The 26046-nt window shown below is 38.9% G+C and overlaps 1 protein-coding gene across 3 annotated transcripts in view; it reads right to left on the bottom strand.

Moving 5' to 3' along the window:
* Positions 1-26046, bottom strand: part of KDM5A (lysine demethylase 5A) — a 48653-nt gene that overhangs the window by 17744 nt on the left and 4863 nt on the right. For 2 of the 3 annotated variants that reach the window (XM_030478291.1, XM_030478290.1), the window contains exons 4-18: positions 25115-25285; positions 24513-24647; positions 18568-18673; positions 17929-18017; positions 14868-15026; positions 12372-12491; positions 11131-11289; positions 9434-9615; positions 7507-7669; positions 6580-6699; positions 5304-5498; positions 5004-5185; positions 4612-4736; positions 4227-4377; positions 816-933 (exon numbers count right to left, since the gene is read on the bottom strand). In XM_030478291.1, coding sequence (XP_030334151.1) covers positions 816-933; positions 4227-4377; positions 4612-4736; positions 5004-5185; positions 5304-5498; positions 6580-6699; positions 7507-7669; positions 9434-9615; positions 11131-11289; positions 12372-12491; positions 14868-15026; positions 17929-18017; positions 18568-18673; positions 24513-24647; positions 25115-25285 — 2175 coding nt within the window. Of the gene's footprint in view, positions 1-815; positions 934-4226; positions 4378-4611; positions 4737-5003; positions 5186-5303; positions 5499-6579; positions 6700-7506; positions 7670-9433; positions 9616-11130; positions 11290-12371; positions 12492-14867; positions 15027-17928; positions 18018-18567; positions 18674-24512; positions 24648-25114; positions 25286-25596; positions 25674-26046 lie in introns of those variants that run through there. The other variant, XM_030478292.1, reaches the window with a different exon arrangement.

Genomic DNA, 26046 nt, shown 5'->3' with positions numbered 1-26046 from the left:
ATTCCACCACTGTAGATAGCATTACTGATGCTGGAATAAGAGTAACTGGTTCAGAGAGATAAAACTGGGCCACCTGTACAGCAACAGGCAGGGGGGATGGATCTTTTATCTTGGCTGAGCTACAGTAAGACCACCACATCTGACAATGCCCATTGCAACAGGCACCTTAAAAAGCATATGCATAGTCGTGTAGTATGCTCTGTTTGTTTGTCTAAAGCTGACCACCATGAGCAATACCCCATGCTGTCCTAGACCGCTAGACAAGAGCTAGGGTATTCTTCCAGAATGGCAACGGATGCCAGGTGGAATACTTTATAGAGAATCTCACAGATATCCATGCTTAGGCTACCAAGCTGAGCCCTACACATTCAGCTGCTATTGCTACACTAGCATAAATGTACAAATGTCATCTTGCCCACTTAAAGACATGTTTGCAAATGAGCAGGAAATACGTATTACCGTTCTGTTATGCATACATGGCAATATGTCATCAGCAAAACTTCCATGATAACTGCAGGATTACCCAGTAAAGCAGGGACACACTGAGCTGGATGTATCCAGAGTCTTTTACTTCCTGTCTTGAGGCTACAGGCACTATTGCAAAGCAGCTATTTGCTTTATATTAGAAGCTAGAAATTAAACACCCCATTCAATCCATCTTTGCCAGTGCAGGACTGATTCTTACAGGAAAAAGGCTTTCATCCTTTACACCAGGTGATATGATGTTTCAAACAAACAAAACAAAAAAATCCATGCCATAAAAACAGAATCAAGTAGAAAGCATGACATTACCTGAGGAGCAGATGCAAACTTACCTTTACTTGTCGGGCCTGGCTAATAACACAGGGCAAGCTAAACAACTGCTGTACAAATGCTTTAAGCTCCTCCATGGTTAGCTTGGTCCTCGTCCTTCCACTATCTTGGCTCTGTCGGCTGTATGAAAGGACATAATTAAACAATATTAAGTGAGAGGCAAGACGACGACTCCTGGATCCCAATGACAGAAAGCTATCAAGATTACTGAGATGTTAAAACAATAAAAAAGAAATTGCATCACTCAAAAACTCAAAAAGCCCGAAACTCCACAAGAATTCCAAAATCTTGCAGACGAATTTTAATGTATTGCCTCTAAGCATCTTCAAGAGAATCCACCCTGCTCTAAGTAGGATTGTCTAGATGACTTTCAAATAGAGTTTGTTCCAAATAGCTAAGAGAACAGAGTCCCAAAAAGCCTGCTTCAGGCAGCTCAAGAAGTTGACTGCCATGGCAGACACTGACAAGAAGTCTGAGATACGTAACAGAATAAGCTCTGAAAAGAAGTCTTATTTTCTAGAGCTCACTCTCTTGTAGCCAAAAAACTGCTGAAACTGGCCTTGCAATAGAAGACTGCTATTAAGTAGGACATGTTCTGAAAAGACACTTCCATTAAATATCACTTAAGGCAAGTATAACAAGCCCACTGAATGCAGTAAGACTTACAAGTGACATGTTGCACAAATTAAACACTTGGTATACATATCACTGGTAGGCATAACAACTTCACAAGCAGGACAGATTTTAAACATTGAAGAGTTGTTGCCTGCTAATGAATCTACATTTTATTACTACAGAAGCATAAAATAAAACCAAAAATCTTTCAACCTATGGACTTAAATATAATTGTAAAAGTAACACTTTAGATTAATGATCAAATATAATTACACACTATCTAAAACTTGGTGGGGAGGGTAAGAATACTGAAGGCTTTGACTTGCTACAACAGTGAGAAGGAGTGGTGGCTACACTGGACGTGTAAGAGGGCACCCTCTCTGAAACATGGCAGTGGCATTCTGTCCCTAGTCCAACCATGGACTGCCACATGAGATAGCACAGCACACTGGACAAGATGCTGCACAAAGACATACAACTATCCCTGCCTACGGAAACTGGCAACTTTCAACAGCGGGGAGAGATAGAAGATTGGAATATTGGATACATATTCACAGCTATGCATTACCTATTTTTCAGGTTTAAATATAATCAGATGCATAAGGGATAGATTTTCTTTTGCTACATTTGACCATGAGTTTATTGCTGCTTTAATCCCTGCCAAATTGTTCTGTTTGAACACTCATTTTTAATTTGCCTTTTTAATAGCCTTATCCTTTGTGTAAATCTGATCCTTCTCCATGTATTAAATATGAACATAAACATAAAAGAAGCAGCTGAACATGACCTCTATATTTAAATTCCCTAACACTGTTCATCAAAGAGGTTTCAAAAATCTCTCAAACCTCAATTTTGTAACATACTGCTATTTAACATACAACAGCCCTCACATGTATATACAAGTCCTTTTCTTTTTCCCCATGGAATTCTTTCAGCTTTAGATCAGACAGACCACTGAAAGCTGTCAAATCTTTCTACGCCTTGTGTTTCTTGGGACAGTGCTGGAAATCCAGCAAATAATTAACTGAACGCAAGTCTGCTGAGAGAAGGCTGACATACTCCAATAGCAGGAGGAAGCAGTAACAGTCCAGGAACACCTGGGAGCTACCAAAGTAATTAAACTTCACTAAGAACAGAGCAGTGCAACCCCTGCAGCATTGCCTTCCTCACCCAGACCAGAGTTCTAAGTGACCTCTGTGGTAGTGGGACCCTACAAGAAATAAAAGCTAAACTGGAGAGCCTTCTTTCCCCTTCATATACAGCAAAAATGCTTCTCTATTTTGTAATAGCTTTCCAATTTCACCAGGTGTTATACTGTGGTGTAACTAACATTTCAGTGTTCATACTCAAGGAATTATAACATATGTTATGTTCTGTATAGTAAAGGTTTGTATTATAATTAGCAAAGTACTTTTTACTCCCTTCCTGGAAAAGTCTTTAGTTATACACAAAAACTACATATGCAAAAAACCCCAACCAACTGCAAAGCTAAATCGTACACTCAAGAGGAAATGCAAGCCATAAGTCTACCACACAATTGCTGGCACAAAAGTTACGATTACCTGATCAAATGATTCTATGGGACTTTTACAGTGCACAGAATGCACAAGAGAGAAGGAAGAATACATTGCTGAAGGCTCATGACAGCAAAACAAGGGGACACACAGCAGATTGCTGAGGTGGGGACAGAGTAACACTGAGGCAGTCACAGGCAAGGCTGGAAACAGAACTAAGGGAGTCTAAACTGCCAGAAGTCACTGAGGCAAGCCACTACTTTTCAGCCACACATTACTGCCTCCCATGGTCCTTCCCAAGAAGAAAAAGACTGGCTCAAACTATGGACTGTTTGTGCTCGCTGCACTGCTCTGCACCCCATGATCCTTTTGTCTCAGTCAATGCTGGCAAGACACATTTCCTTTGCATCTTCCAGTAAATCCGCCATCATCACAATACATACTACAACTTCAGAATGGCTGGCAAAATTGTAAGTATCTTTGAGAAATGATGTACCAGAAGATAAAACTGTGCTAGCCCCAACCACCATAATTGGTACTCCATTCTTTCCAAGCATTTTGCTTTGCAATCCAGTGTTTTAACAGATTTTCTTTCCATTCCTTTAAGCTATGTTCTTCGCCTTGCTACCTAAAATGCAAACATTTGTAAAAGCAAGTAGTGATAGGACAAGAGGGAACGGCTTCAAACTGAAAGAGGGTAGATTTAGATTACATATTAGGAAGAAGTTCTTTACTGTGAGGGTGGTGAGACACTGGCATAGGTTGCCCAGAGAAGCTGTGGCTGCCCCATCCCTGGCAGTGTTCAAGGCCAGGCTGGATGGGGCTTGGAGCAGCCTGGTCTAGTGTGAGGTATCCCTGCCCATGGCAGGGGGTTGGAACTCGATGAGCTTTTAGGTCCCTGGCAACCCTACACATTCTATGAGTCAGTGTGGAGACTCACTTTCATTATGTTTTTCCCTCTAGTTGTCTTTCCCTACAGCTCTCCCACACATTGAGAAATACCTGACCAGTGATCAGACACACAGCTGCACCAAGAGATTTCACATTTCAGTACACGAGTCAGCTGAAAACAGTATGTTTAACACATTCCAATCAAATCCACGTTTTTTTGGTCCTTTGTGTCACTGTATCTGCCTCCCCTACCTCTCAATGAGTCACAGCACTAAGAACAGGCAACGCTGAAAGAAGTTAGAAGACAGTGAGATCTCGGGGTTCTTACATTTCCAGGTCCAAACAAGTAGCAAAACAGAGAGATTAGAACTGTTGAAAAAATGCCTGTCCTACCTGTGTTTCTGCTTTTTGCTCAGAAGCAGCTGTGCTACTGAAGCACAGGTCTCTGCTTCTTTCACAGCATCTCTGAGCCTGCGGAAAAGATCATTCTCTGGATATTTCCTGTCTTCAGCATCCTCCAACATTACTCTCAGCTCGATCACATCTGTAATAACAGTACATAATTTGTATGCAAAACCAAAAGAGATTTTTGACTGCTCCAAAGGCCATCAATCAAGTTTCAAAGGCTAGTTCAATCTTAAATGCCGAATAATGAGTTGCATTACAATAAGATTAGCTCATTTCTTTTTTTCCACTAAACAATACACAGTGTTTCATTAAATTAGAAGATAAATGTAGGAGTTTCAGGACAACCTACTATGAACGACAGAAGTCTGACCTTTCTTGTGGTTGAGATTGGCAGACAGAGCCTCTGTAACTCTACTGACCCATGTGTCGTAAGACTGTGCTCTAACTTTCACTCCATACAGTAGAGAAGGAAGGTCTTCTAGTGGGTATCGGTACCTGTAAACATGGAAAGAAAATAAAGAATATTAATGGCCCATACAAAAAACAGTATAGTGCTTATATTGAGTTTTTCCAGCTACAACAAGGCCAGAAAGAAAGAATGTGTATAATGCCAGCTGCCTGGGAACCAAAAACTGCAAAGGATCAAAATATTCCTTAAAAAAAGGACGACAGAAGTGTGGCCAAATGTTGTATTTGGTCACTGGTCTCCAGCAAACTATTGGATATGGTAGAAAAGCAGAGGGGAATAAAAATCCTGTGTACCTTAGACACTTCTGCTGCATGGGACATGGACATAAATCAGACGGATGGTATAAACACACCAGACGCTCAGGATTACAGGAACATGTAAGAGCTGACAAGAAGCACGTGGTTCTGCAAGCTGTGCACTGACGCTCATCATCTGGAACCAGTTCAAACACCTCTTCTTCAGACATCAATACTCCCTAAAAAAAAATAAAAATTAGGACACTTGCTAAAATTCTCTAATCCAGGCCAGGGGGGTGGGAGGGGGAAGCAAAAGTTCTTTTGCAAGCAGAGTAAGAGTTGTCTTTTATTATTCACCATCTGTACAACAGACTCTCTTAATCGTGTCTCTTCCTCTATCATCAGAGTCATCTCCTTGCAAACCATGGCAGCCAGCCCAACATCCAAGCACTCTGGATCTGCAGCCATCTTGAAGATCAGCTCTTCATGGGAGAAAACACAGTGACGTCCCAGCCTTCGGTAATGACTCACACACTGACGTCCAATTGGAAGCTACAGAAAAAAATTACATCTGTCATCCTGGGAAAAGAAGTTTCAAGATGATCTCTTAGCTCCATTTTCCTTCCTTTGACAAAACCCGGGAAAAGACTGAGACTAAGAGAGTTTATCTTATGGGACAGACCCAATTATAACCACCTTAAGTCATGTCACAGATGAGGACAAAGAGAACATCTGTGTTGTGGGGGCGTGAGACAAACTAACATGCCTAACTGTCAGACACAAGTTTAGGAGTTGTCCTAAGCTCTTTTTACCTTCAGTGGAAAGAAACTAGCACCAAAAAGAAGTCATCTGGTCTACACTAAGGTGACTCCATTGCCCTCCAGATATTACTATGCTTGGACACAGACATTTAACACAAGATGCCTAGAGTTAACCACAATTGCTATCACTGATTTTGTGCTTTTTAAAGCGAAGAACCACTGACACACTGTCAATCTTGCAGACAATTTTTCTGACAAACGAATATAATTCTCTGATTAACGACAAAAATTCCTACTTGAAGGTAACAAAAAAAGAAGTTATAGATAGATAACCTACAGATGAGACCGTAATTTCCAACTGTAAACCCTGGAGAGTGATAGGACACACTTTTGACCACTTACTGAAGAATCCACACAAGTCATGCTGTGGTGTAAGCATGGCTATTAGAATAAGCACTTATACGATTAAAAGGTGCAATGAGCTGGCACAAAGGAGCAAAAAATATGCCTACTCCAACATTCAAATGACAACAGCTGTTCATGACAGCACATTAATCTGTATCAAATTCAGAAAGAGGCATTACAAATGCCAGCTAAAGGTAGTGCAAGATGTCACTTTTTCGTTAGACCAATACTTAAAAAGGAAGACCACATACCAAAGTTTCAGTTTGAAACTGTTTAAAATTATGTGCTCATCAAATTATTTTGTGTAATAGAAACTCACATCGGTCTTTAACTGTTGTACCGTGAACTATAAATATAAAACATACTATGTAGCTTAAAATACTGTTCTTCAGATAATTAAGATACTAACGTCCTCCTTGCAAAGGTCACCTAGCAAGACATAGCAAACATATACAAACAGAACAGACCCAGTCAGCAGTGCAGAAGTTCACAGCTTCAGCAAAGTTGTATCCCTGGTTAAATCCAGAGTGATAGGCACGAGGAAAGGTCACGACAAACTCGCCAGCACACTGATTGGTCCTGTATACCTAATACAAGTGAGGATAAAGGGGAAAAAAAACAGGAAAAAAGTATGAAATTTGCAACAGAGTTAAAGACACATAATTACAAGACATTTGAACACCACTTCTATAGAATACCACATGCAATGTAACTACCTCTGCAGTGGTGAGGATTGGCTCTTTCTTCTCAAAGTGAATCCTCAATAGTCTTATCAAAAAAGCTGAATATATATGCCAACAGTCAAAAATTCTCTTTATGAATCCCAAAAGGGATGTTTCTCTATCATCATTAAATCCATCGTTCCACAAAGTGCAAAAGCTTCTGGAAACAGTTTATGGTTTGTTTTCTTGGGGTATTTGCCAGGGAAGAAATTTATCTTAAGACGAAAGGAAATGATAGTGACTGCTGCTTAAAGTCTGCAGTCAATTACGTTTGGTCAAAAAAGCATTTTGTAATGCTGAGATTTCTACTGAACATAAGACAAGTATTTTAACATCAAAAGATGAAAAGCGCTTCACAGACAAACTTGCAGCTACGGCAGGCTGGGGTCTTTTAATTAAAAAATAAATGTAACACAATTTACACTGTTCTATAAGATATTTTATGTAAGAAGCTTGGCAGTCACTTCTGATATAACTTCGATTTCATAGGAAATCTAGGGAAGATGCTAGAAAACAGTTTTAAAAAACCACCACAGAACTAATGAATTGAACATGTAAATGTCCACCATATAAGTTCTTCAGTCATGCCAAACCACTGTTATACAAATCTGGAATGGGATGAAAAAGAGCACATAGGAGTACTTATGTAAAAAATCCTCATGTGCTACTCACTGGTACACCATGTTCCATCAGCACATTGGGGTTCATAATAGTGACCAGTTGATGCAGGAGATCAGGCTGGGATTCAAAGAGCTCAGGAGCCAATTCCTTCATCACATCTTCTAGCTGCTCTGCTGCATGAGAGGGCACGCCATACCATGTCTTTGGCTCTCCCCTAACAAAACACAACCACAGTAATAAACACGTTACTTAAAGTAATGGTGCCACCCAACTGCAGAACAGACCTCAAACCTGGCAGCACTGTCCACACAAGCCAAGCATTCATTTTGTATAGACACAAAGATATCTTTAATCAACAACAGCCTTCTTCAGGATGTATTATTCTAACCTGAAAAATCAATCAAACTGCAACACAGTTCTCAACATACCTGGCACCCAATTTGCCATGACAAGCCTAATGTGGAAGATAATTGTCATTTACCATGTTCTAAATAGATAAAATTGGCAATTATTTTCCTTTGGTAAAAAGTAAGTAAGTTTAATTCACAGTTAATGTTTAAGAAAAAAAGCGATCATGGTACTCCTCCACTCACTCGATTAGGCCTCAAATAGTTATATTCCTGAAACCAGTGGAATAGTACACCCAGTAAGCAGGAGAGGAAAAAATAAAACATCAGAGAGTACACTAAAATATAAGCAATCCTTCTAATATACATAACCAGCTACTGAAAACCAGTGGTTCACTGGACTCTTAAGATAAAAAATTCCTAAGAACATGAATTAGTTAAGTACAAGGGAAGAAAAAGATGAACAAGATCAAAACTAAACAGAAAATTACTTGACTATGTATTGTTCCAGTCCCTCATTACACTTTATTTTGGTTAAGCACTGGATGTAGTATCTATAGTGCTGAGGTTTTGGTTGTTTTGTTTTTTTCATTATTTTATTAAGTACAAGCAGTAGTCTGCTTGTAATGGTCTCTGAAACCATTTACACAGCACTATTTAACTGTATGAATGATCTTGTCGCCAACCATCCCAACAGTTAGACGAGGCACAGTGCAGCATTTTCTGTGTTTCCTACAGGCTTCAGTGACACCTGCTGGTAGGACACAGCTAATAAACTCCAGTAAGTTACTGCTCTGCATCTCAGCTGCTGGAATTCACCAGCTGACACCAGCCCTGCACATACTAAGGTAGTTAATAACATGCTGAGGACAATAACTGAGTTTGAAACAAAACTAATTCCCCCCCGAGCCTGTGGACTAGATTTTGCTAGCAAACATGCTTCTCCAGAAGTGCACAATCACATTCTAAAGGCCATCGACTCATCCTTACAAGATGTACAAAAAACTTTCTATTCTAAAGGGATGTTCCACAGCTTCCCCCTTCTTCCGCCCCTGCCCCATCCACTGTGACTGAGCCTGATGACTGGGAAGACTGCAATGCAAATAAGTAAACTGCCACAATTCTTCTTTTCAAACACCAAAGCTGCATACCAGAACACTTCTAGGATTGTTCTAAAAGACATTACTCTAAAATTTCTCTTCTCTTGACTAGTATTTCTGCGTATGCATAGATCTGCTGCCAAACTGTCAGCTCTGATGCCTGTGTAAGCCATTAGGCAGCAACCTCTGTTTCCAACAGAGGGGCACACCAACTTTAAATCATGAACCAGTGAACTGTAACTCAGTTCAAAGCCAAAAGCTTCCTTAGAAAAGATGTGAGCCTGTAAAGTAGTGGCATTGCATTTTTGGAAACACAGAATATTTAATCAGTTAATGAAAAACATTGAAGTGCTTAGAACAGCATCTGTATTTACTTTTAATTACCCACAGCTGAGAATATGGACCACTCATCACATTTAGATTTTTGGTTAAAAATGTCATCAGCATGCATAGGCACTTTCAGGTAGAACTACAAATCTACGACAGGCAAACAGGGCAGCGTAAGGTAAGTGCACAAAGGAGAGTCCATACCAGTGCAGGTAGTTGATGGAATAGCTCCAATGATCTTCAATATGCCAGCAAAATGAGGAGAAGCACATCCCTACGTACAGCCAAGGTACCTTCATGCCAGAGATATCTGCATTGATGTGAGCAAGGACTGATTGTTCTAGAATGGGCATGTTATTCAAGTTCCAACCAGAGAGCGCATAATCCTGCCAAAAAAAGGAGAAAACACTAAACAAATCAGAAGAACAAAAGGACACTAACTCCAGAAAAGGAAAGCACAAAGGAAAAGATCAGCTTATGCATTTCTATAGCAGACGGTAATACTCTTCAGCAACAAAGCATCAAAACTAAGAAATAATTCCCGAGATACCTTAATCAGCAATTAACCAGACCAAGATTTAAGGCCAGTCCTAGAATTTCAACATACATAGCCCATCTTCTTTGGATCAAGGCTTATACACTGAAGCTTCAGTTCCCCTCCCTCAAGTTTATAGGTTTCACGCTTTTGTGGTGGAACAAGATACTAGCCCTACCAGGAGAACAACAAAAAGATTAAAATCCTCAATAAAATAGGATAACATCAGACTGTAAACAGCACAGTGAATCTTATGTTATTATTTCAGCTTTTTTAAGACCTCATTTACTGCACTGCAGTTTATCTTGATGATCTTTATATATAACTTTAGCAAGTTTCTCAAGAGGAGAAGTTCCTACACTCTCATTTCTAGGAAGACAGCATCAACAGTCACACAATCCCACCTTCACCTTCAAATATACATAACTTGTACAAAAAATGAGAATCCAAACAGAGTGCCTTAAAAACTCACTACTCTGTTTTAATATTAGTCTACCTTCTGAAAGCAGACTGACTGCTGAAAGGACCAGTCACACCCTCAGCTCTGCCACACCTCCCTGCTGTTTCCTTTGCTCTGACACTATAAAGACAATGCAGCAAGTCAGATGACTTAAGTGATCTGGCTAGAAAATATATTTTTATACAAATAGATCAGCAAGCAGTTCTGACTCACTGAGCAGCTACACAACCACCGCATAGCCAACAAAGGTTCAGGTAGGAAGACAACAGTGAGCAGAATAAATTGATTTGGGGCTGTGTAATCATGAAACCACACCTTTACTCTATCTTGCCTGAATTTAAACATATAAGCAGCCAGAAAATTGATATGCTAAAGTAAAATCTGAGGGAAAAATTGATAATATACTTACCAGATGTTCTTTATAAAATTTTCTATAATAGAATGCTGTATTTACATCTTTTCATACTTACAGTATGCAAGGTCTGAGTAACGAGCTAAAACCAGTGTATCTGGTTTACCTATTATGAACCTCCAAAGGAGGTTAGAATCATGTATCTGTAGCTAAGTCTGTAACAAAGGTTTGGAACAAGAGAAAAATAATCTTATCAGCCCCCTCATACTCAGACATAATGTAACAACTTGCACATTTTGCCTGCTGAGATTAAGTGATACAAACCAGGTGTGACTTAAATCATGAAAAGCAGCTTAGCTATCAACAACCAGATCTGGAAAAGAACTTAACATATCAGATTAATGCCGTGCTCAACAGGAATGTTAAGTGCATGCAAAAGCCTTAAGCACTTCTTCGTGAGAAAAAAAATCCACGCTGATTTCTGACCTAAATTCTTAATGTGAAATCTTATGCAGAGCAAAGAATGGGGTCAGTTTACATATCCTGTTCCTCACCTCCTCCTCTGGCATCAGCTTTCGTCGGCCATCCTTCACTGGGAAGCCACTTCCAAAGTCCTTGGATGAGATATCAGCCCCATATTCCACAATGACATCTTCTTCTATGCTGCTCACCAATCGCCAGAATTCTTTTTCTACGAGCTCAGTGGGAACCATCTAAAAGCAGAAAAGATGTTAGGGGATGCACAGGTAAGACCCATAAAAGTTATCATTCAAGCAATACATCCTCCATGAATCTCACAGCCACTCCCTCTCTACTCTCCACCTTTTCAAAGTCATAGGGTTTGGTTGGTATTCCTTAGTAGTGGCTGCAATGTAACAGAAATAGGATGCCACACCATAAGAGATGGCATGAACAAAAGAAGAAGATGGGTTTATGGGTTTACCAGAAGTACAGCTACAAAGAAGGGGTGAAGGAGACAGCCAGCAGAAGCTAAGCAGCAAATGGAATGAACAGCATGCAAATTCCAAACTATTTCAGAAGATAATGACCAGAACTTCTGACTAACAGGAAGGAAATTCAGATAAAGAATTGTGTTCAAGAGTGTAGTCTTCATATAGCTCATTACAATTCTTTCTTATTATATGCATTTATGAAATGTATTTGTAAAATAAGCTTTGTTCCTCATTTTGCTGTGTCCCAAAGTTGTATCATAAACTGCACTCCTTAAAAGGTAGAAGCTTTAGCAAGTATTACCAAAGAACCCTGAGAGGAGAAGGAGCTTGGTGCTGCATGTAGTTTACAGGACAGTGCATTCATGGAAGTGTGCCAAAGCAGAAACACTAATTTTAAAAATGCTGCCGAGATGCAGGACAAAAAATGACCCCATTATTATCAGACAGACTCAGCCTATTGACTTGCCTACAAGAAAACACTGTAACAGGGAGGAAAACAATGATTTATCCTCTGAACAAACTAAACCAAGACAAAAGCCACAGGAAGGGCAGCAGAAAGACCCCTTTGCCAAACAAGAACAAGATAATTGGTTCAATGAATCAAAAAGGGCAAGAACTTAACTAGAGTATGGCCGATAACATTTACCCTAACAAGCAATAAGATATCTATCCATCACAAGAAAAGAGTAAAATGAAGTTAAAATGAGACCAGATGCCAAAAAGCTAAATGATTTGTTTACATGTTTGAAGCTTATGGTGCCTCTTTAAACAAAGCAAAAATCCAGGATCAGCTGAACACTCTTTTTCCCCTACAAGGAATCACAACAAAAGTTGAAACTCACATGGACCGGCATGTTGAAATAATCAGACTTGAAGTTATCAGCCATTTCACCAAAGCTCTGGAGAGTATATTCCCTGACAGCTTGTTCAAATCCAAAGGCTTCACGGGGTTTGTTGCATTCCTGGGAGACAGAACATGAAAATATTGTTCCCTGCAGCAGATGATGATACAGTTACATTTTTAGCAAAAAATAAATCTAGTGTTCATCTGAGTCCTTACCAAACACAATAAGCTATCAGTTTTGAGTGCCTTTCTCAGCTGAGGAAGTCCTACCACAACGGAAACAGAACAAAATTAATGGTACAGAAGCTAATCTAACATGGTAAGCCCCAATGCTACACACTTCTGCTTTCCTGTCCAAAACTAAATTTCATCATCTACCACTGGCAGCCACAGAGTAAGACAGAGCACAAGATGCTAAGACAGCCATAAAACATTTCTTAGACACACTGGATTCAAGCACCTGCAGAATAACTGTACAGGAACAAACCCTGCAAGTGCTTCAGTCTTATCAAGGCAGCAAATCGTCAACGGATTTGGTGTTGTGAAAGTACATAGAAGGAAAGAGGAAGAAGGAAATTAAAACAATGCAACACAGCTAACAGCAGACATGGTCCATCTGACAGAAAATCTCCAAGTCTTCCACTGTTCTAACCCCATTCATCCCAAGAGCATAAAAAATACTAGTTCACATTTCAGCTAATCTCCCCACCCACTTCTACAGTGTCCTTTTCAGCCTCTTTGTATCTGACACAATGTTTATATACAAAATATATTTGAACACAAACATGACATAGAACGATCTGATAGCCAGCTGTTCAGTCATAAACAAACTGAAAGGACTAGAAAGGAATTCAGGAGATCAGTAGTTTCTTTTTCTTCTAGAGAAAATATCCCTAGACTACGCCCAACATTTATCAAAGCAGTTCTTAAATGGTGGCTGCAACAGGGAATCTACAACATCGGTAAACACTGCCGAACACTGTTGACCTGAATACACATAAAGATCCCTTACTCTATTCTTCCTAGCTTCTGTTCCAGCACCCTGCTGTTAACATTACATTAAGCATCTGTGTACAATTAACATTTAAAGTAAAAACTCAGGCAAAAAGTACCACTTAATGTCAAACATCTTTCTGCTGTTATTTGCTTTCTCTCCATTACATAATTTAGCTATGTTTTTTCCCTTCTTCCTCTTACTTTCAATGTATTTCCAGAATTTTTCAAGTACTTCCTGTATCATTTGATAGTAATAACTTATTTGGCACTTTAACTTTCCTGATTTTGTCCTTACATGCATATTTTTTCCTTGGGAACAATGCATCCCTGGTTTTATTAGCAATAGCAGTAGTGAAATTCCTTGCAAGTTTCCACATTCCTAAACCACTGCAGTCACTATATTTACTACTATATTCTCTAAATTAACTCCACATTGGATTGCTGTAGTTTGCTAACACTCCCTTATTGCGCTCTCTTAAGGGAACAATAAACAAGCAGCTTAATCCACTCTGTGAGCAGCAGCCCAAAGGGTTAGGTTGCATCTTTTCCCTTGCCTGTAACTATGTATTTCCATGTCTCTCACAACAGCATTTGCCTGAGTTCATCTGACACCCTAGCCTCTCTTGGTGAAGCATTAGAGAACAGTGAGCTGATGCACCTCATTATGTGGCTGCACAACTATTCATACACCGCCATAAAGAAAACAGCAGAAGCCCACAGCTGGGAAGGTTGGGGGGGAAAATGGGCATATACACATGTGCAACTGCTCCTTTTGTAAAAACACCATCTAAAAACTTTAAGCTAGTCACAAAAATTACAGCTTCAGAAACAGTAAGCTTTTTTCCTCTGAATCCTTCATCTACCCATTTCCTGAGCTTGAAAAATAAAGGCAATCAAATGATGTTTTGATGCCTTTAGGCTGTTGATCAGTCATCTCTTGGAAGTTGGTAGCTCCTCCTTTTTATAACTACTTCCCACTTTCAGAGCCTCAGTACCTTTTTTTGTCTAAACCAAAACTAAAACAGCTGCAAATTTTTAAATTGGTTCCTTCACTTCCTACTACCAGCTATTTTGAACACCACCATAATGACTTATCAATAATCAAATCTCCCTGTTGTGACCAAATTACATACTTTCATAGTTTTCCAAATGTCTCTTTGTTATGCTGAAACACCTACCACCACCCTACTTCTCACCCTGATTTCCCACTACCAGCTTATCGAATTGAGTTTTAGCTCTTAATATACAAAGACCAAAGTTTTAGCTGTCACATGGCCATATAATAAACAAAGGTTATGTCCAAGCTCCAGAAGGAACATTTCTCTCTCCTTACAGCTCACCAACCAAGAACATCTGGAGATGCACAGCTCATCTTGACAATATGCCAAACAAAACTACAGCTTCTACCCAGATGGAATGGCACTGAGCTCAACTGCTCTTCTGATCTTTCCAGGAACACAAGTATACACACAAAGCTTGAATAGATCTTGAACTGTACCTCAGCAACACACTTTGGACACCTCCAGTCACCCTTGGGTACATCAGGTAGAGGAGGAATCAAGCAAAAAGTGTGATAGCTATCATCACATCCATCACACAGTAGCAGTTTGTCCTCATTATTTCCTCTGCCACAGAATAAGCAAACATACAGATCAACCTGTGGAGAAAGAAGAAAAAACAGAAAACAAAAAAAAAAAGTTACAAAAACTTTCCTCATCCAGAACCAGCCTTCCTTAAACTAAGGAACAAAAGATGTAATCCTCAAGTTCAATATATGAACATCAATGGAGTCTCCTCTGGTTTTTGAGGATCATTGATAATGAGCAATTATGCTTTAATTTCACAAAGCAGTAATACCTGGGAGCAGAGAGACTTCGGGTGCTACAAAGTAACTACCCAGTTCACTTGCTTTCTATAATACTAAAAGTAGCATGTCATTTATGTTATTCAAAAAAGAGAAGGTTACAGTTTTTAGAACTCCCTCTCGTTGGGCCTCTATCATGGAAAATAATTCAAACTACATCCTTACAAAGAGCATATGGCTGAGAAAAATCTCCAAAACCTTTTTCGGAAACATACATGTCATCACTTGCCACAGTACAGTGATTATCTTTGCAATGGAAAAGAAGAGATAACAAAACCCACAAACCCAGAGAGTTCCATCTAGAAATCCAAGGGGAAGAGAAGGAAACCTGCACATAAACGTACCAACTTCTCTCTTTTTTCTCCAAAATGAAGGATAAAGACTCCACACGATAAGGAATAAGTATTAATCCCAATACAACAGCAAACAATTTTCGCAGGTGTCTGTCCAAGATAACCTCTCAGTAACATTGACTGGGGGATATTCTCAAGGACCAAAGAAAACCCTATCAGCATGTTACAGATTTTCTTTGCTGTTGCTTCCTGTATTGTCCAAAGGACTTTTAATTAAACATAGTACTGAAGATCTGTAACAGTCTAAATGAATGAACCTTGTATTACTGTATCACAGCTAAAAAATTATCTTCTGTATAAATTATTACTAACAACATGAACTTCATTAATAACACTTGCTCCGAATTCTGCTACTATTCCCATCAGTCACTGGGCAACTCAGCCTATGCTTATTTCCTCCTGTGTAGCTCAAAATAACATCAGAAGCAGTACGGTGGTTGCTTTGGGGTCTGGTTTTTTCATCAAGATGTCATAAAACCATGTGCTTTTAAGCTGATTAGGTTAACACAGTAGTGTTAAATACCTGATGTCGACCCCATGTTAGTTACATAGCCTAGTTAAGAATGCAACTTCCTAGCTATGCAATAATATACTTTTGAAGAACATTGCTCAAGTTTCTTAAGAAACAATGTTAAACAATAATGCAGTTTTATTAAGAGACATATCACTTTCCGCTTTAAAAAAAAATTCACACACTCACCTTCATGGAATATCATGTCTAAACCACCAAACTAGTTGCTTTTGTTGCAAGTATATAAAAGGTAGGAAGAGTATCTTAACATATACTTCCAGGTCCTCTCCCCAAAATTAAACATGCATTAAAAATGACAATTGTAAGAGGAGGCTATTCTATGATACTCATTAGTTACCTATCAATCACTGATAACACCTTTTTCTCTCCAAATTCGTATTAACATATGCAATCTTTATATTAGACCAAGGGATGATTTGTCAATTACAAAGACTGCATTGAAATATATTCACCAAAAGCAGATTGGTGCTCACACAATAACCACAAATAAGCCTCCCAACCATGTCACAAATCAGAGCAAGACTATGATGACACATAACTATATGTATCAAGGGGGGAGGGGATAAAAAGAAACAGGTGTATTTTATTTCACAGTCAGCATTTCACAAAAAGATAAATGAATGACGGAGAAGTATAAACAAAACTGCACCGCAGTAGTTTTTAAAAGTTATATAAGGTTAATGTATCACATGTGCACTTCAAAGACTGCTTTCCTTGAAGATCTCTCACCCAAGTATAAAAATATACGTGGAACCAAACAGTACTAAGTCACAGAATTTTACAAAATTACAGCTACAGCAATGCAGTTCCAAACCAGCAGTTCTGTTGTTACAGTATTTTCCTTTTCTCTTGTAAATAGGAGTAGCTGAAAACAATAAACAAATACAGTTTTCTACAGAGAAACTGAGACTAGACAAAATACTTTAAAGCATGCTTGAACAAAATGGTCACAACACTTACACAGCCTAGGAACACCATATACTCAGCAGTAGTAGCACAATTAAAATTCATGTCACACATTCTAACTTAGCTGCAATGGCACAATGATCTGTTTTTTTTAAACATACAACTTCTCCCATATTTTTTCCCTTCAGGGAAGCATTTCCACATATGAAAATATGATTACTAGAGACTTTTGGTTGCCTTGGCCTTCTATGGTTGAAATTTAAAATAAGCTCGTGTAAGTGTTCTCAGGTTAAGGAAAAAACAAAAGAGCTGAGCTATTAGTGAAGAGTCTAATTCTCAAGACATTAAAAGCATACATCTTCATTCACGGTTGAAAAATAGAAAGTCATGTGTTACGAAAGAAAAGGACAACTATATACTACTTTTCCGTGGTCAACCATTAGAGACATTTAATTTTTCCCCTTAGGGGTTTCTTTTGCATTGACTAGTTTAAAAACAAAACAGAAAAGACATGAAAGCTGGAATTGCTGAAATTCAAATTCCTGAAGTACTGGAGCACTTCAAAATATCTTTTAAGGAAGAGAAATAGTATCATAATTGTTCTATAAAGGGGAGCTCGTAGAAAGTAAGCCACTGAAGGCATGCAAGAAGTGTGTGGCAAAACAAGCCCTCAAACCCATGATCAGCAAGCACCTTCATGTTGCAACATCCTTCCTTGTCCGAAAGATTAAAACAGAAACCTAGAGCATAGATTATACTATTCGTTCTTCCCATAACAGTATGATCTGCTGTACTGTCCATGCATTCATCTATCTGGGGGGGTGTGTGTATTAGAATTAATAAAAAAATCTTAGTAAATCAATGAATTTCTCTTCAGAAATCACAGCAAAGGAATCAAACTTACGAAGTTCACAGAAAGAGTTCCTTTGCGTTGCCTCATCTGCATTCCAAATGCTTCTGATCTGGTTCCCTTGCGTCTCCGTGTCACCTCATCTTGAAGTAAAATTAAGTTAAATTTTATTAGTATCACATCAAGACACACTTAACTTGCAAAAACAACACAGACACTTAGCCTGGTACCCTGCCTTTCATATCAGAAACTACCTGACAGTCCAAAGAAAGCGAAATTGCCTTGTTGAACCTGGCCAATCTAAAATCAACAGGGATTAGGAAAACACATTTTGCTTATCCTCACAGATCATCCCAAATGCCTCACAAAACAAAGTGAATTACATTCAATTTGTGCACTTCGCTGGCAGGATCAGCTTCAGTACTGTCAAATCCTGTTTTCCCTTCCAGTCATTCAGTTCATGCAACAGCTGCTTAATTGTTATTGTTACTATACAATACATAAAGAGCTGAAACTATGCCAAGTTACAGGAAGCACTCTGTAAATCTTTCTCATGAATGAAATCCTACAATACTTAGATTTCTTTTTCTAGTTATAATGATTTGCTTACTTCTTAACATTGTCTCTAGATACATTCAGAAAGGTTTAACAGCCTCGTGACTTTACACAGCGATGAGCCCAAGACTTAATTACCCTCTTTATCCTTTGCCCCCAATGCCAGTCCCATCATCTTAGGTCCAGCTCCAAAGATCTGCAGCTTCTTTAGTTCAGTATTTCTACTCATTTCTCCTGTCTCCGCCTAAAAGTAAAAACAAGACCACATCAGCACAAACCATCAGTATCTCTCCCCTATGAGTCTCCATAATTCGTTTCTATTCCACTCTCCCACAACATCTGCTCATCAAAAGAAAGGAAACAGAGGCATGAAGACATGATTTTCTGTTCCTAAAGCAAATCAACAAATGCAAATGGAATAAAAGACAGCATTTTTGTCTCAACATTTCAAATTATTTTCCATTTAGTACCAAACTACAGGAAGTCACCTATGTAGCAAATAGAGAACTAGGTTTGATATTTAGCAGAAAATAAGTAAGAATGCCACAGCAGTATTTTCCAAAATCATCGTGATTCAGTGGAATGCTTGGATATTAACACATACACTGTTTCAACAGGATTTTTTTTATCTGCTCCCTTGCATGAACACATGACACTAATGAGTATCAACCCACTTCCTTAAGCTAGGATACTCCTGGGTTTATTTATGATGAAACAAGTACAACCCTGAGATTGCAGCTACTCACGCTGCCCTTGAAACCTCAGAAACAGAGGTGAAAAGACCCATTAAGTGACAACTCCAAGGCACTGCCAGTATTGTTTCCTCAAGTGTTCTGTTCAACTGAACTTCTTCCTGTTTCCCACTGCTGATCTACCTCGGTTTTGCACATCACTGCCACTAACCTAACAACAAAAAGAACCTGCACATTCTGTTTTTATCTGCAATGCAATCACCTTGGCATTTTTATGTTGCCTCCTCATACTTTGAAAATCCCTTCTAACCTGGTATAGAATTATCGAATTCTTAGGGTTGGAAGGGACCTCTGGAGATCATCTAGTCCAACCCCCAGAGGCTACTAAACTGTCATCATTCACAATCTTAAAAGATCGCAGCAAATCTATCAATTTTGAAAGCTGGTATTTAATTCTAAGGAGGTTACTCTTCAAGTAATTTCCCAATGATGCTTCATCTATTATTTTCCACTGAGATATGGCATGAGATATGCATGAAACAAGCTCCCTTGGGGTGACATGCTTTCACAGTTTTTAATCAACAAAAGAACTCTTCAAAAAAAGTGTTTAAAATAACATCAAATGCATTTGCAATAAAGCTGAAAGAAATAAGATGCTTTCCATTTATTCAGCCTAAATCAGTTGGTTTTCTTGCTTCTTGAACACGTTGAAAGAGATATCATTTCCTAGACATTATTACTCTAAGGAATTTTCAGCGATATTTAGAGCCCTTGTTCCCACTGAAATGTGTATGCAGTATGCTAAGTGGCATCTTTCCAAACTCATTATTGCCTGTATTCTAATTTTGAGCATTTATGAATTCTCTGTTGCTATAAGTTATTTTCTCTTTAGCTATATGTTACCAACTTTGTAAGCCCACTCTGAAATGGCACGCTAAGTGGCAAATTTTTCTCACAAATTCCTCTCTGTTTGACTAATAAGCCATAAGGAAAAAACGACATTTTTCCTGTACAAGCAAGCCTACCACCTGGAGACTTCATAGTCCCTCAGTTCCCACATGAAATTCATTAACAGCTTATCCATTCTCTCAACTAATAGAACCTGACGGAATCAACCCACATTACATTTCTCAGCACAGTACAATTTTCCACCATTTCAACAACATTTATTAACAATCTCCACAATTTCTCTCTCCTGCTATTGTGACCTAAGACAATTTTCTCAATGATACCTGAAAAATAATTTTATTATCAAATTTACTAAGAGTAAATTATTAACATGCAATAACCTCTCTCTAGTTTTAAAGCTTTGATTAAAAATGCAGTACCTAAATACATTTTCTTAACTGCACTGCCCAGATTTACTTGGATTTCACTTCAGTGGATGCAATCCATTCATGCTCAGGTAGAAAAAGCTACAGTTTTCAAAGCGAACAGGTTGCACGTTCAAATGGAAATGTTTTTTAAAAAAAAATCAGATTCCTATGAACTCTGTGAATTGATAATTTAGGGTGTGGATACCAAAAGCATTCAGAAGCCTTCATGAGTAGTCTTTCTGCAGTGTCCTTTAAGACTGTACAAAACCACCAAACTCAAAACTGTGAGCACATGGAAGCAGGAATCTTGGATTCCTTGCCATTTTCTCATTGCTAACAACAGAAAACTTCATCACACTTTTGCATTATATTTTTCCATATGTGCAAAATGATTAAATGTGATTCTATTCTCGGCTCCTCTTTGTCCTGAGGGATTCAGAGTTAATTTTGTTTCTTTTACCTTCCCAACAAGAAATACAACCCAAAGGCTTTTCTATATTGGCGAATCCAAATAACATGATGCAGTTACATGGCATTCACACACTTTTACTGTTGTCCTACCTTCATCAACTTTGAAACACTTGCATACCCACCTCTCCACCCGCAATGCGCAAGACCTGAATACTTACAACCAAGAATCAAAATATTTACATGTCTGGGGCATTTGTCAGCACATCCCAGAGTTATTTAATTTCATATGATTATTTCCACTGAAGTAAATCTTTCATATTAAAAAAAAAAAAAAAAAAAAAAAGGAACTTCATTTTATTAATTCTGTCATTGTAACCGAAACCAGAAAGCAGATAATGCTACTTAGAATTGGGTTTTCTTTCTCAGAAAACTCTCTGGATGTAAAGATACTTTGAAACGAAAGCACTTCATTGTCTTCTTGTTCCAGTACTGCATTTCTCTAGCAGAAATGACCATGATGTAACCTCGTTAGACAAATCCCTTGCCAGTTAAAATACACCCTAACAGATCATCTATGAAGATATACTACTTTTTTCTAAGACATATTCGCTCAAATTTAACTTTTCCTTAAAGATATTGTTTTCCTAATCTGAATTCATACTACTTTTTGTTGTCCTCTTCTTTACCAGCCTTTAGTAATTCAGTTGCTCTTCTCCATTTTTTATTTGTGCTAGCTTTCTTCACAGAAAAGAGAAAGAGAATAAAGCATTGTTTATTTTTGAGCAGAATCTCTCATCAGCAAATTATCCTCTTCCTATTCAGACAATCCAACTGACATTTAATTGTAGGATCCAAGGATTCCTAAGCCATATTTCAAAGGAGAATTCTCATTCCCTGTTTTCCTTCATTTTTCACTTCCTCTCGAAATCAAAAAATTTGCTCTTGAAAAGTCTGCCAGCCCCTTCTGCTGCTGAGGATCTCTGCCTATTTCAGTAATTTCTGATTACTATCTTTAGGCCTTCTTCCTCTCCACCCATTCCTAGGTAAGAATGTTTTGGGAAAAGTACTTCTGGTACTTGGGAAAAAAAAACCTACCGAGATGCAGAGGCCAGTGTAGGTATCCATGCTCAGTACTACCCAGGCACTAGACTACCCAGCACACTACACACAAACCTTTCAGATGTTTCAGCTAGAGCAGAATGACATTTATTTAGCAGGTCTTTACATTACTGTTCTCTACAGACTAGCTAGACAATCTCTGGTACAATTCCAGGTACGCATTTCCAACAATAAACAGTCTTGTCTACAATAAGGAGGTGCACTGAAATCTGGAACAATTTCTCAGCATTCCCCAGATATTTACACTTCTACCATTTGGGGCCACTGCGGACAAATCTGTTTCTAAGTACAGTTCCAGAGTTGACTTAAGAGACTTAGACATAGCTTCCAACACAGCCAAAATATACTTTCCCTGGCTAGGCAAGTAGGTTGAGTTTTTCCTGTATTAAAGAATTCATTTCAGCCACTTTAATAACTGTAATGCTTAAACGACAGCAAAGCTACAGGCCTAATAAAAGGCATTTAAATATATACATATATTTTTACTTTCTGCTGATGATCCAAGTAAAATCCTCTCATTTCTGAAATACAGCCCCTTTAAATGAAATAAAGCAGCTATATTGTGCCAGGATCACCACAGAATCATTTTTCCAACAAGGAGAAATGAGAAGTACCATCATTCTATTGAAATCAGCAGGAGGAAAGATCCCACAGGATCTTAATGACGTAGTGATACTTTCATACCACTGATGAGAAAAAGGTCATACTGGCATTTTCACATAAGATTCATCCAAATCCAAAACATAATTCCACATAACAAATGACTGCTGCAGTTCCTGCAGTGTTCTCAGGTTTTCTGGATAGCTCACTAACAATGTATTATTCAAGAGATCTTCTAAGATCACAGCCTGGGACTGCTTGTGTGATGCATTGTTATATGGCTACAATAAACAACAGCAATTCAGCTTCAGTAAGATGAGACTAAAATAATAATTTTGTCTAAATCAATCATCACATCAGAGAAAAAGATCAATGTTCATAAGGGATACTCAAACATCTCAGCAACAAGAATGATGCATCTGAAAAACAAACAAACAAACAACAGTTTAAGAGCATTTGGAAAAACTTTGTGGTGCTGTTCTGGGTTCAGCTGTAAGTTATTTTTCTCCTTCCTAGCAGCTGGTACAGCGCTCTGCTTTGGCTTAAGTCTGAGAACGATGCTGATAACACAGCAATGTTTTAGCTGTTGCTAAGTAGCGCTTACCGTGATCAAGGACTCTCAGTCTCATGCTCTGCCAGGGAGGAGGGGAAGCCGGGAGAAAGCAGAAACAAGACACCTGACCCAAACTAGCCAAAGGGGTATTCCATACCACAGCACGTCATGCCCAGTATATAAACCAGGGAGAGTCACCCAGAAGGCCCAGGTTACTGCTCGGGTCGGGATGGATATCAGTTGGCGGGTGAGCAACCGTATTGTGCATCACTTGTGTTTATTGGGTTTTTTCCTTTCCCCTTTTACCTTTAGTTTTTTCTCTCCCTCTGTTATTTCCCTTAGTAGTAGTAGCATTAGATTTAGTTACTGGACTGTTCTTATTTCAACCCATGGGGTTTACATTCTTTTGATTCTCCTCCCTATCCCACCCAGAAAGGGGAAGGGAGTGAGCGAACAGCCATGTGGTGCTGAGATACCAGCTGCGTCTAAACCACAACAGGTGCTTGAAGTCTAGAGTGGCATGAGGGAAGTAGTAGGTTTGTTGCATATAAATCCAGCTTTTGTCCATGTTCTCCTGAGGCGCCAAGCAGGGAGCCACTAGACCTCATGTGAAGAGCCTTCGGATGCTGTCTGCAATAGATATCTTTGTCAAAAGGTGAAAGCCTGCTTTAAATAGTGCAATAGAAGCAATGGAGCCATCAGGACAAGCCTCCAAGATTATCTCTAATGATACGGATTAAAAGTGGTAGTGATTCAGTTTAAATTGAGATTTACTGGGGGATACTCCCAGGATTTCGTATCACCTAGAACACCAGAAGTTCCTATAACATCACTAATCCAGAAGAGAAGAAATTGCTTTTCAGTAGGAAAACTTTGGAAATCCCATACAGTTCCAGCCATCACGGACCATCTCCCCACACATCTGTTTCATTTCTTCAGAAAATGAGTCTGTCCAGCTTGAGATAATCAGTCCCAAATGCAATTTCCACAATTAACAAACTTATCTATACACATATTTCCACTCATGTAACCAAAGGGCATATTTGAAAAAGTTGTAAAAAATTTCTTAAACTTTGCATAAACAGAAGCTTCAACATTACTTCACAAAGGCTTTTTTTATCTGTTTATAGTTTCCACAGATATATTCACTACCAAGGTACCTAGCCCAGTTGTTAATAAACAAAAAGCAGCTTTCAAAAGTTTTCAGATAAACAGTACATCTACCATAAGCAAACCAGGCTTCAGAAAGGCTTTTTTCTCTGCATTCTATTTGAATGAAGACTGCTTCCTGGTGGTGCTTTTGAGCAGACTCCCACAGCCAAACAAAGGCTGTTGCACAGCCAGTGCTGCTGCACTGGTGGAAGGAATTAGCATTCTCTGTAGCAGGGGTACCTGGGATTTGACACGCCTGGTTCTCTTCAGCACAACATTCATTCTTGAAGCTTGCTTTGGGGATGCCTGGGCATCTGAGCTGAGGTCCTCAGCCTCCACTTTTTCCTTAAGGTCCAAGTTTGGCTTCTGGATGCCCTAGAGGATCAGAGCACAAGACACTGGGTTGATTGATCAGGCAGTGCTAATCCTTCTATGGTCTGTGAATCCTTCTGTTTGCTAAGAAACACGACGGGAGAAATCACACAGTATTACACATGCCATTTGGACAATAGGCCAATTAAACCGCACAGCTTTCAAATAAGGACACTGTATCTCCACTGCCAGCTTACTGAAAGACATCTTTCCAATCAATCATATCTTTTGCCTTGTTCTTCTTCCCAATTGGGTTCTATAAAGAAATGGCTACCAGAAAATAACTACACAATGTCATGTTACAACTTGTAGCACTATTTGTCACAGGTAAGTATGAGGGTGGTTCTGTGTTTGTTTACACAGCTAAAACTTCTAAAAGCACAGACCCTATGCAATCTTATGCAACAACAAGTAACATTCTATGTGCAGTTCGGGTCCCCGCTTCATACCGTGACAGAGAAGTGTCTCACCATAAGGCTGACCCCAGACTGGAAGAGCTCATAGGGGTATAAGATCCTTTCATAATGAGACTTGAGTAACGACCCTGTGCCTTTCCCTGGCAGGTAGCCAAGCCGACTTGCCACTTTAGACCACTTCTTCTCTTTAGTGACTACTTCAAAGCCTCCTTTGCTGGCAACAATCTGAAACGCATAAATAAAAAAGTTAAGGGTTTTGAGCTGCTCACCACTTTGCATAAACAAAGAATCAATTAAACCAAATGTTAAAAGGTTCTATTAAAAAGTGACAGAATTCTGAATTTAGGGCCTTTTCCCCCTGAAGGGCTTGTACTTTCATAACTAAGCACTTGTTAATACATTTATCATGACAATTTTCCTAGTAAATGTAAATTGTGTACTGTCCTAGACAGGAAGAGTCCAACAGTTAAGGCTCATGACGTGTTGGAAAGAATACAAACCCCACCATCAGAAAAAACTGGAAAGTTAACTCTCACCAGACTTATACTCTGATGCAAAACACAAGCCTGGCCAGAAGGGAAGCCCATTCTAACAGAGCCCAGGCAGAAGGGAGTGTTGGAACTCACAACTTCAGAGCTATAGAAGCTGTCACAAAACCCTCGATGGAAGAGACGCTACCGTAAAAAGAAGAGAAACTGAACTTACTTCTCATTAATTCAGTCCAGTTTTTCCACCTGACTTCAACTGGTTTAAGTCTAGTAATTCATATACAGAACTATCAATGCTAACATGTAACTAACATAAAATGAAAAACGACAGACCATTTGCCAGCATGAGTTGCTTCCTCGCTGGCCACATTTCCACTGCTTCCATTCCCTTTACAGTTTCACTGCCAAGTAGCTTAAAACCCAAATGGATCATATTTATACTATTGTAAGACTAACAGCATTTCTACAACAGTGTAGTTTTGCGTTTCATTTCTTTAC

The sequence above is a fragment of the Strigops habroptila genome, chromosome 3 (genome assembly GCF_004027225.2).
Source record: "Strigops habroptila isolate Jane chromosome 3, bStrHab1.2.pri, whole genome shotgun sequence".
Taxonomy (NCBI): domain Eukaryota; kingdom Metazoa; phylum Chordata; class Aves; order Psittaciformes; family Psittacidae; genus Strigops; species Strigops habroptila.
This window is presented reverse-complemented; position numbering and strand designations above follow the sequence as displayed.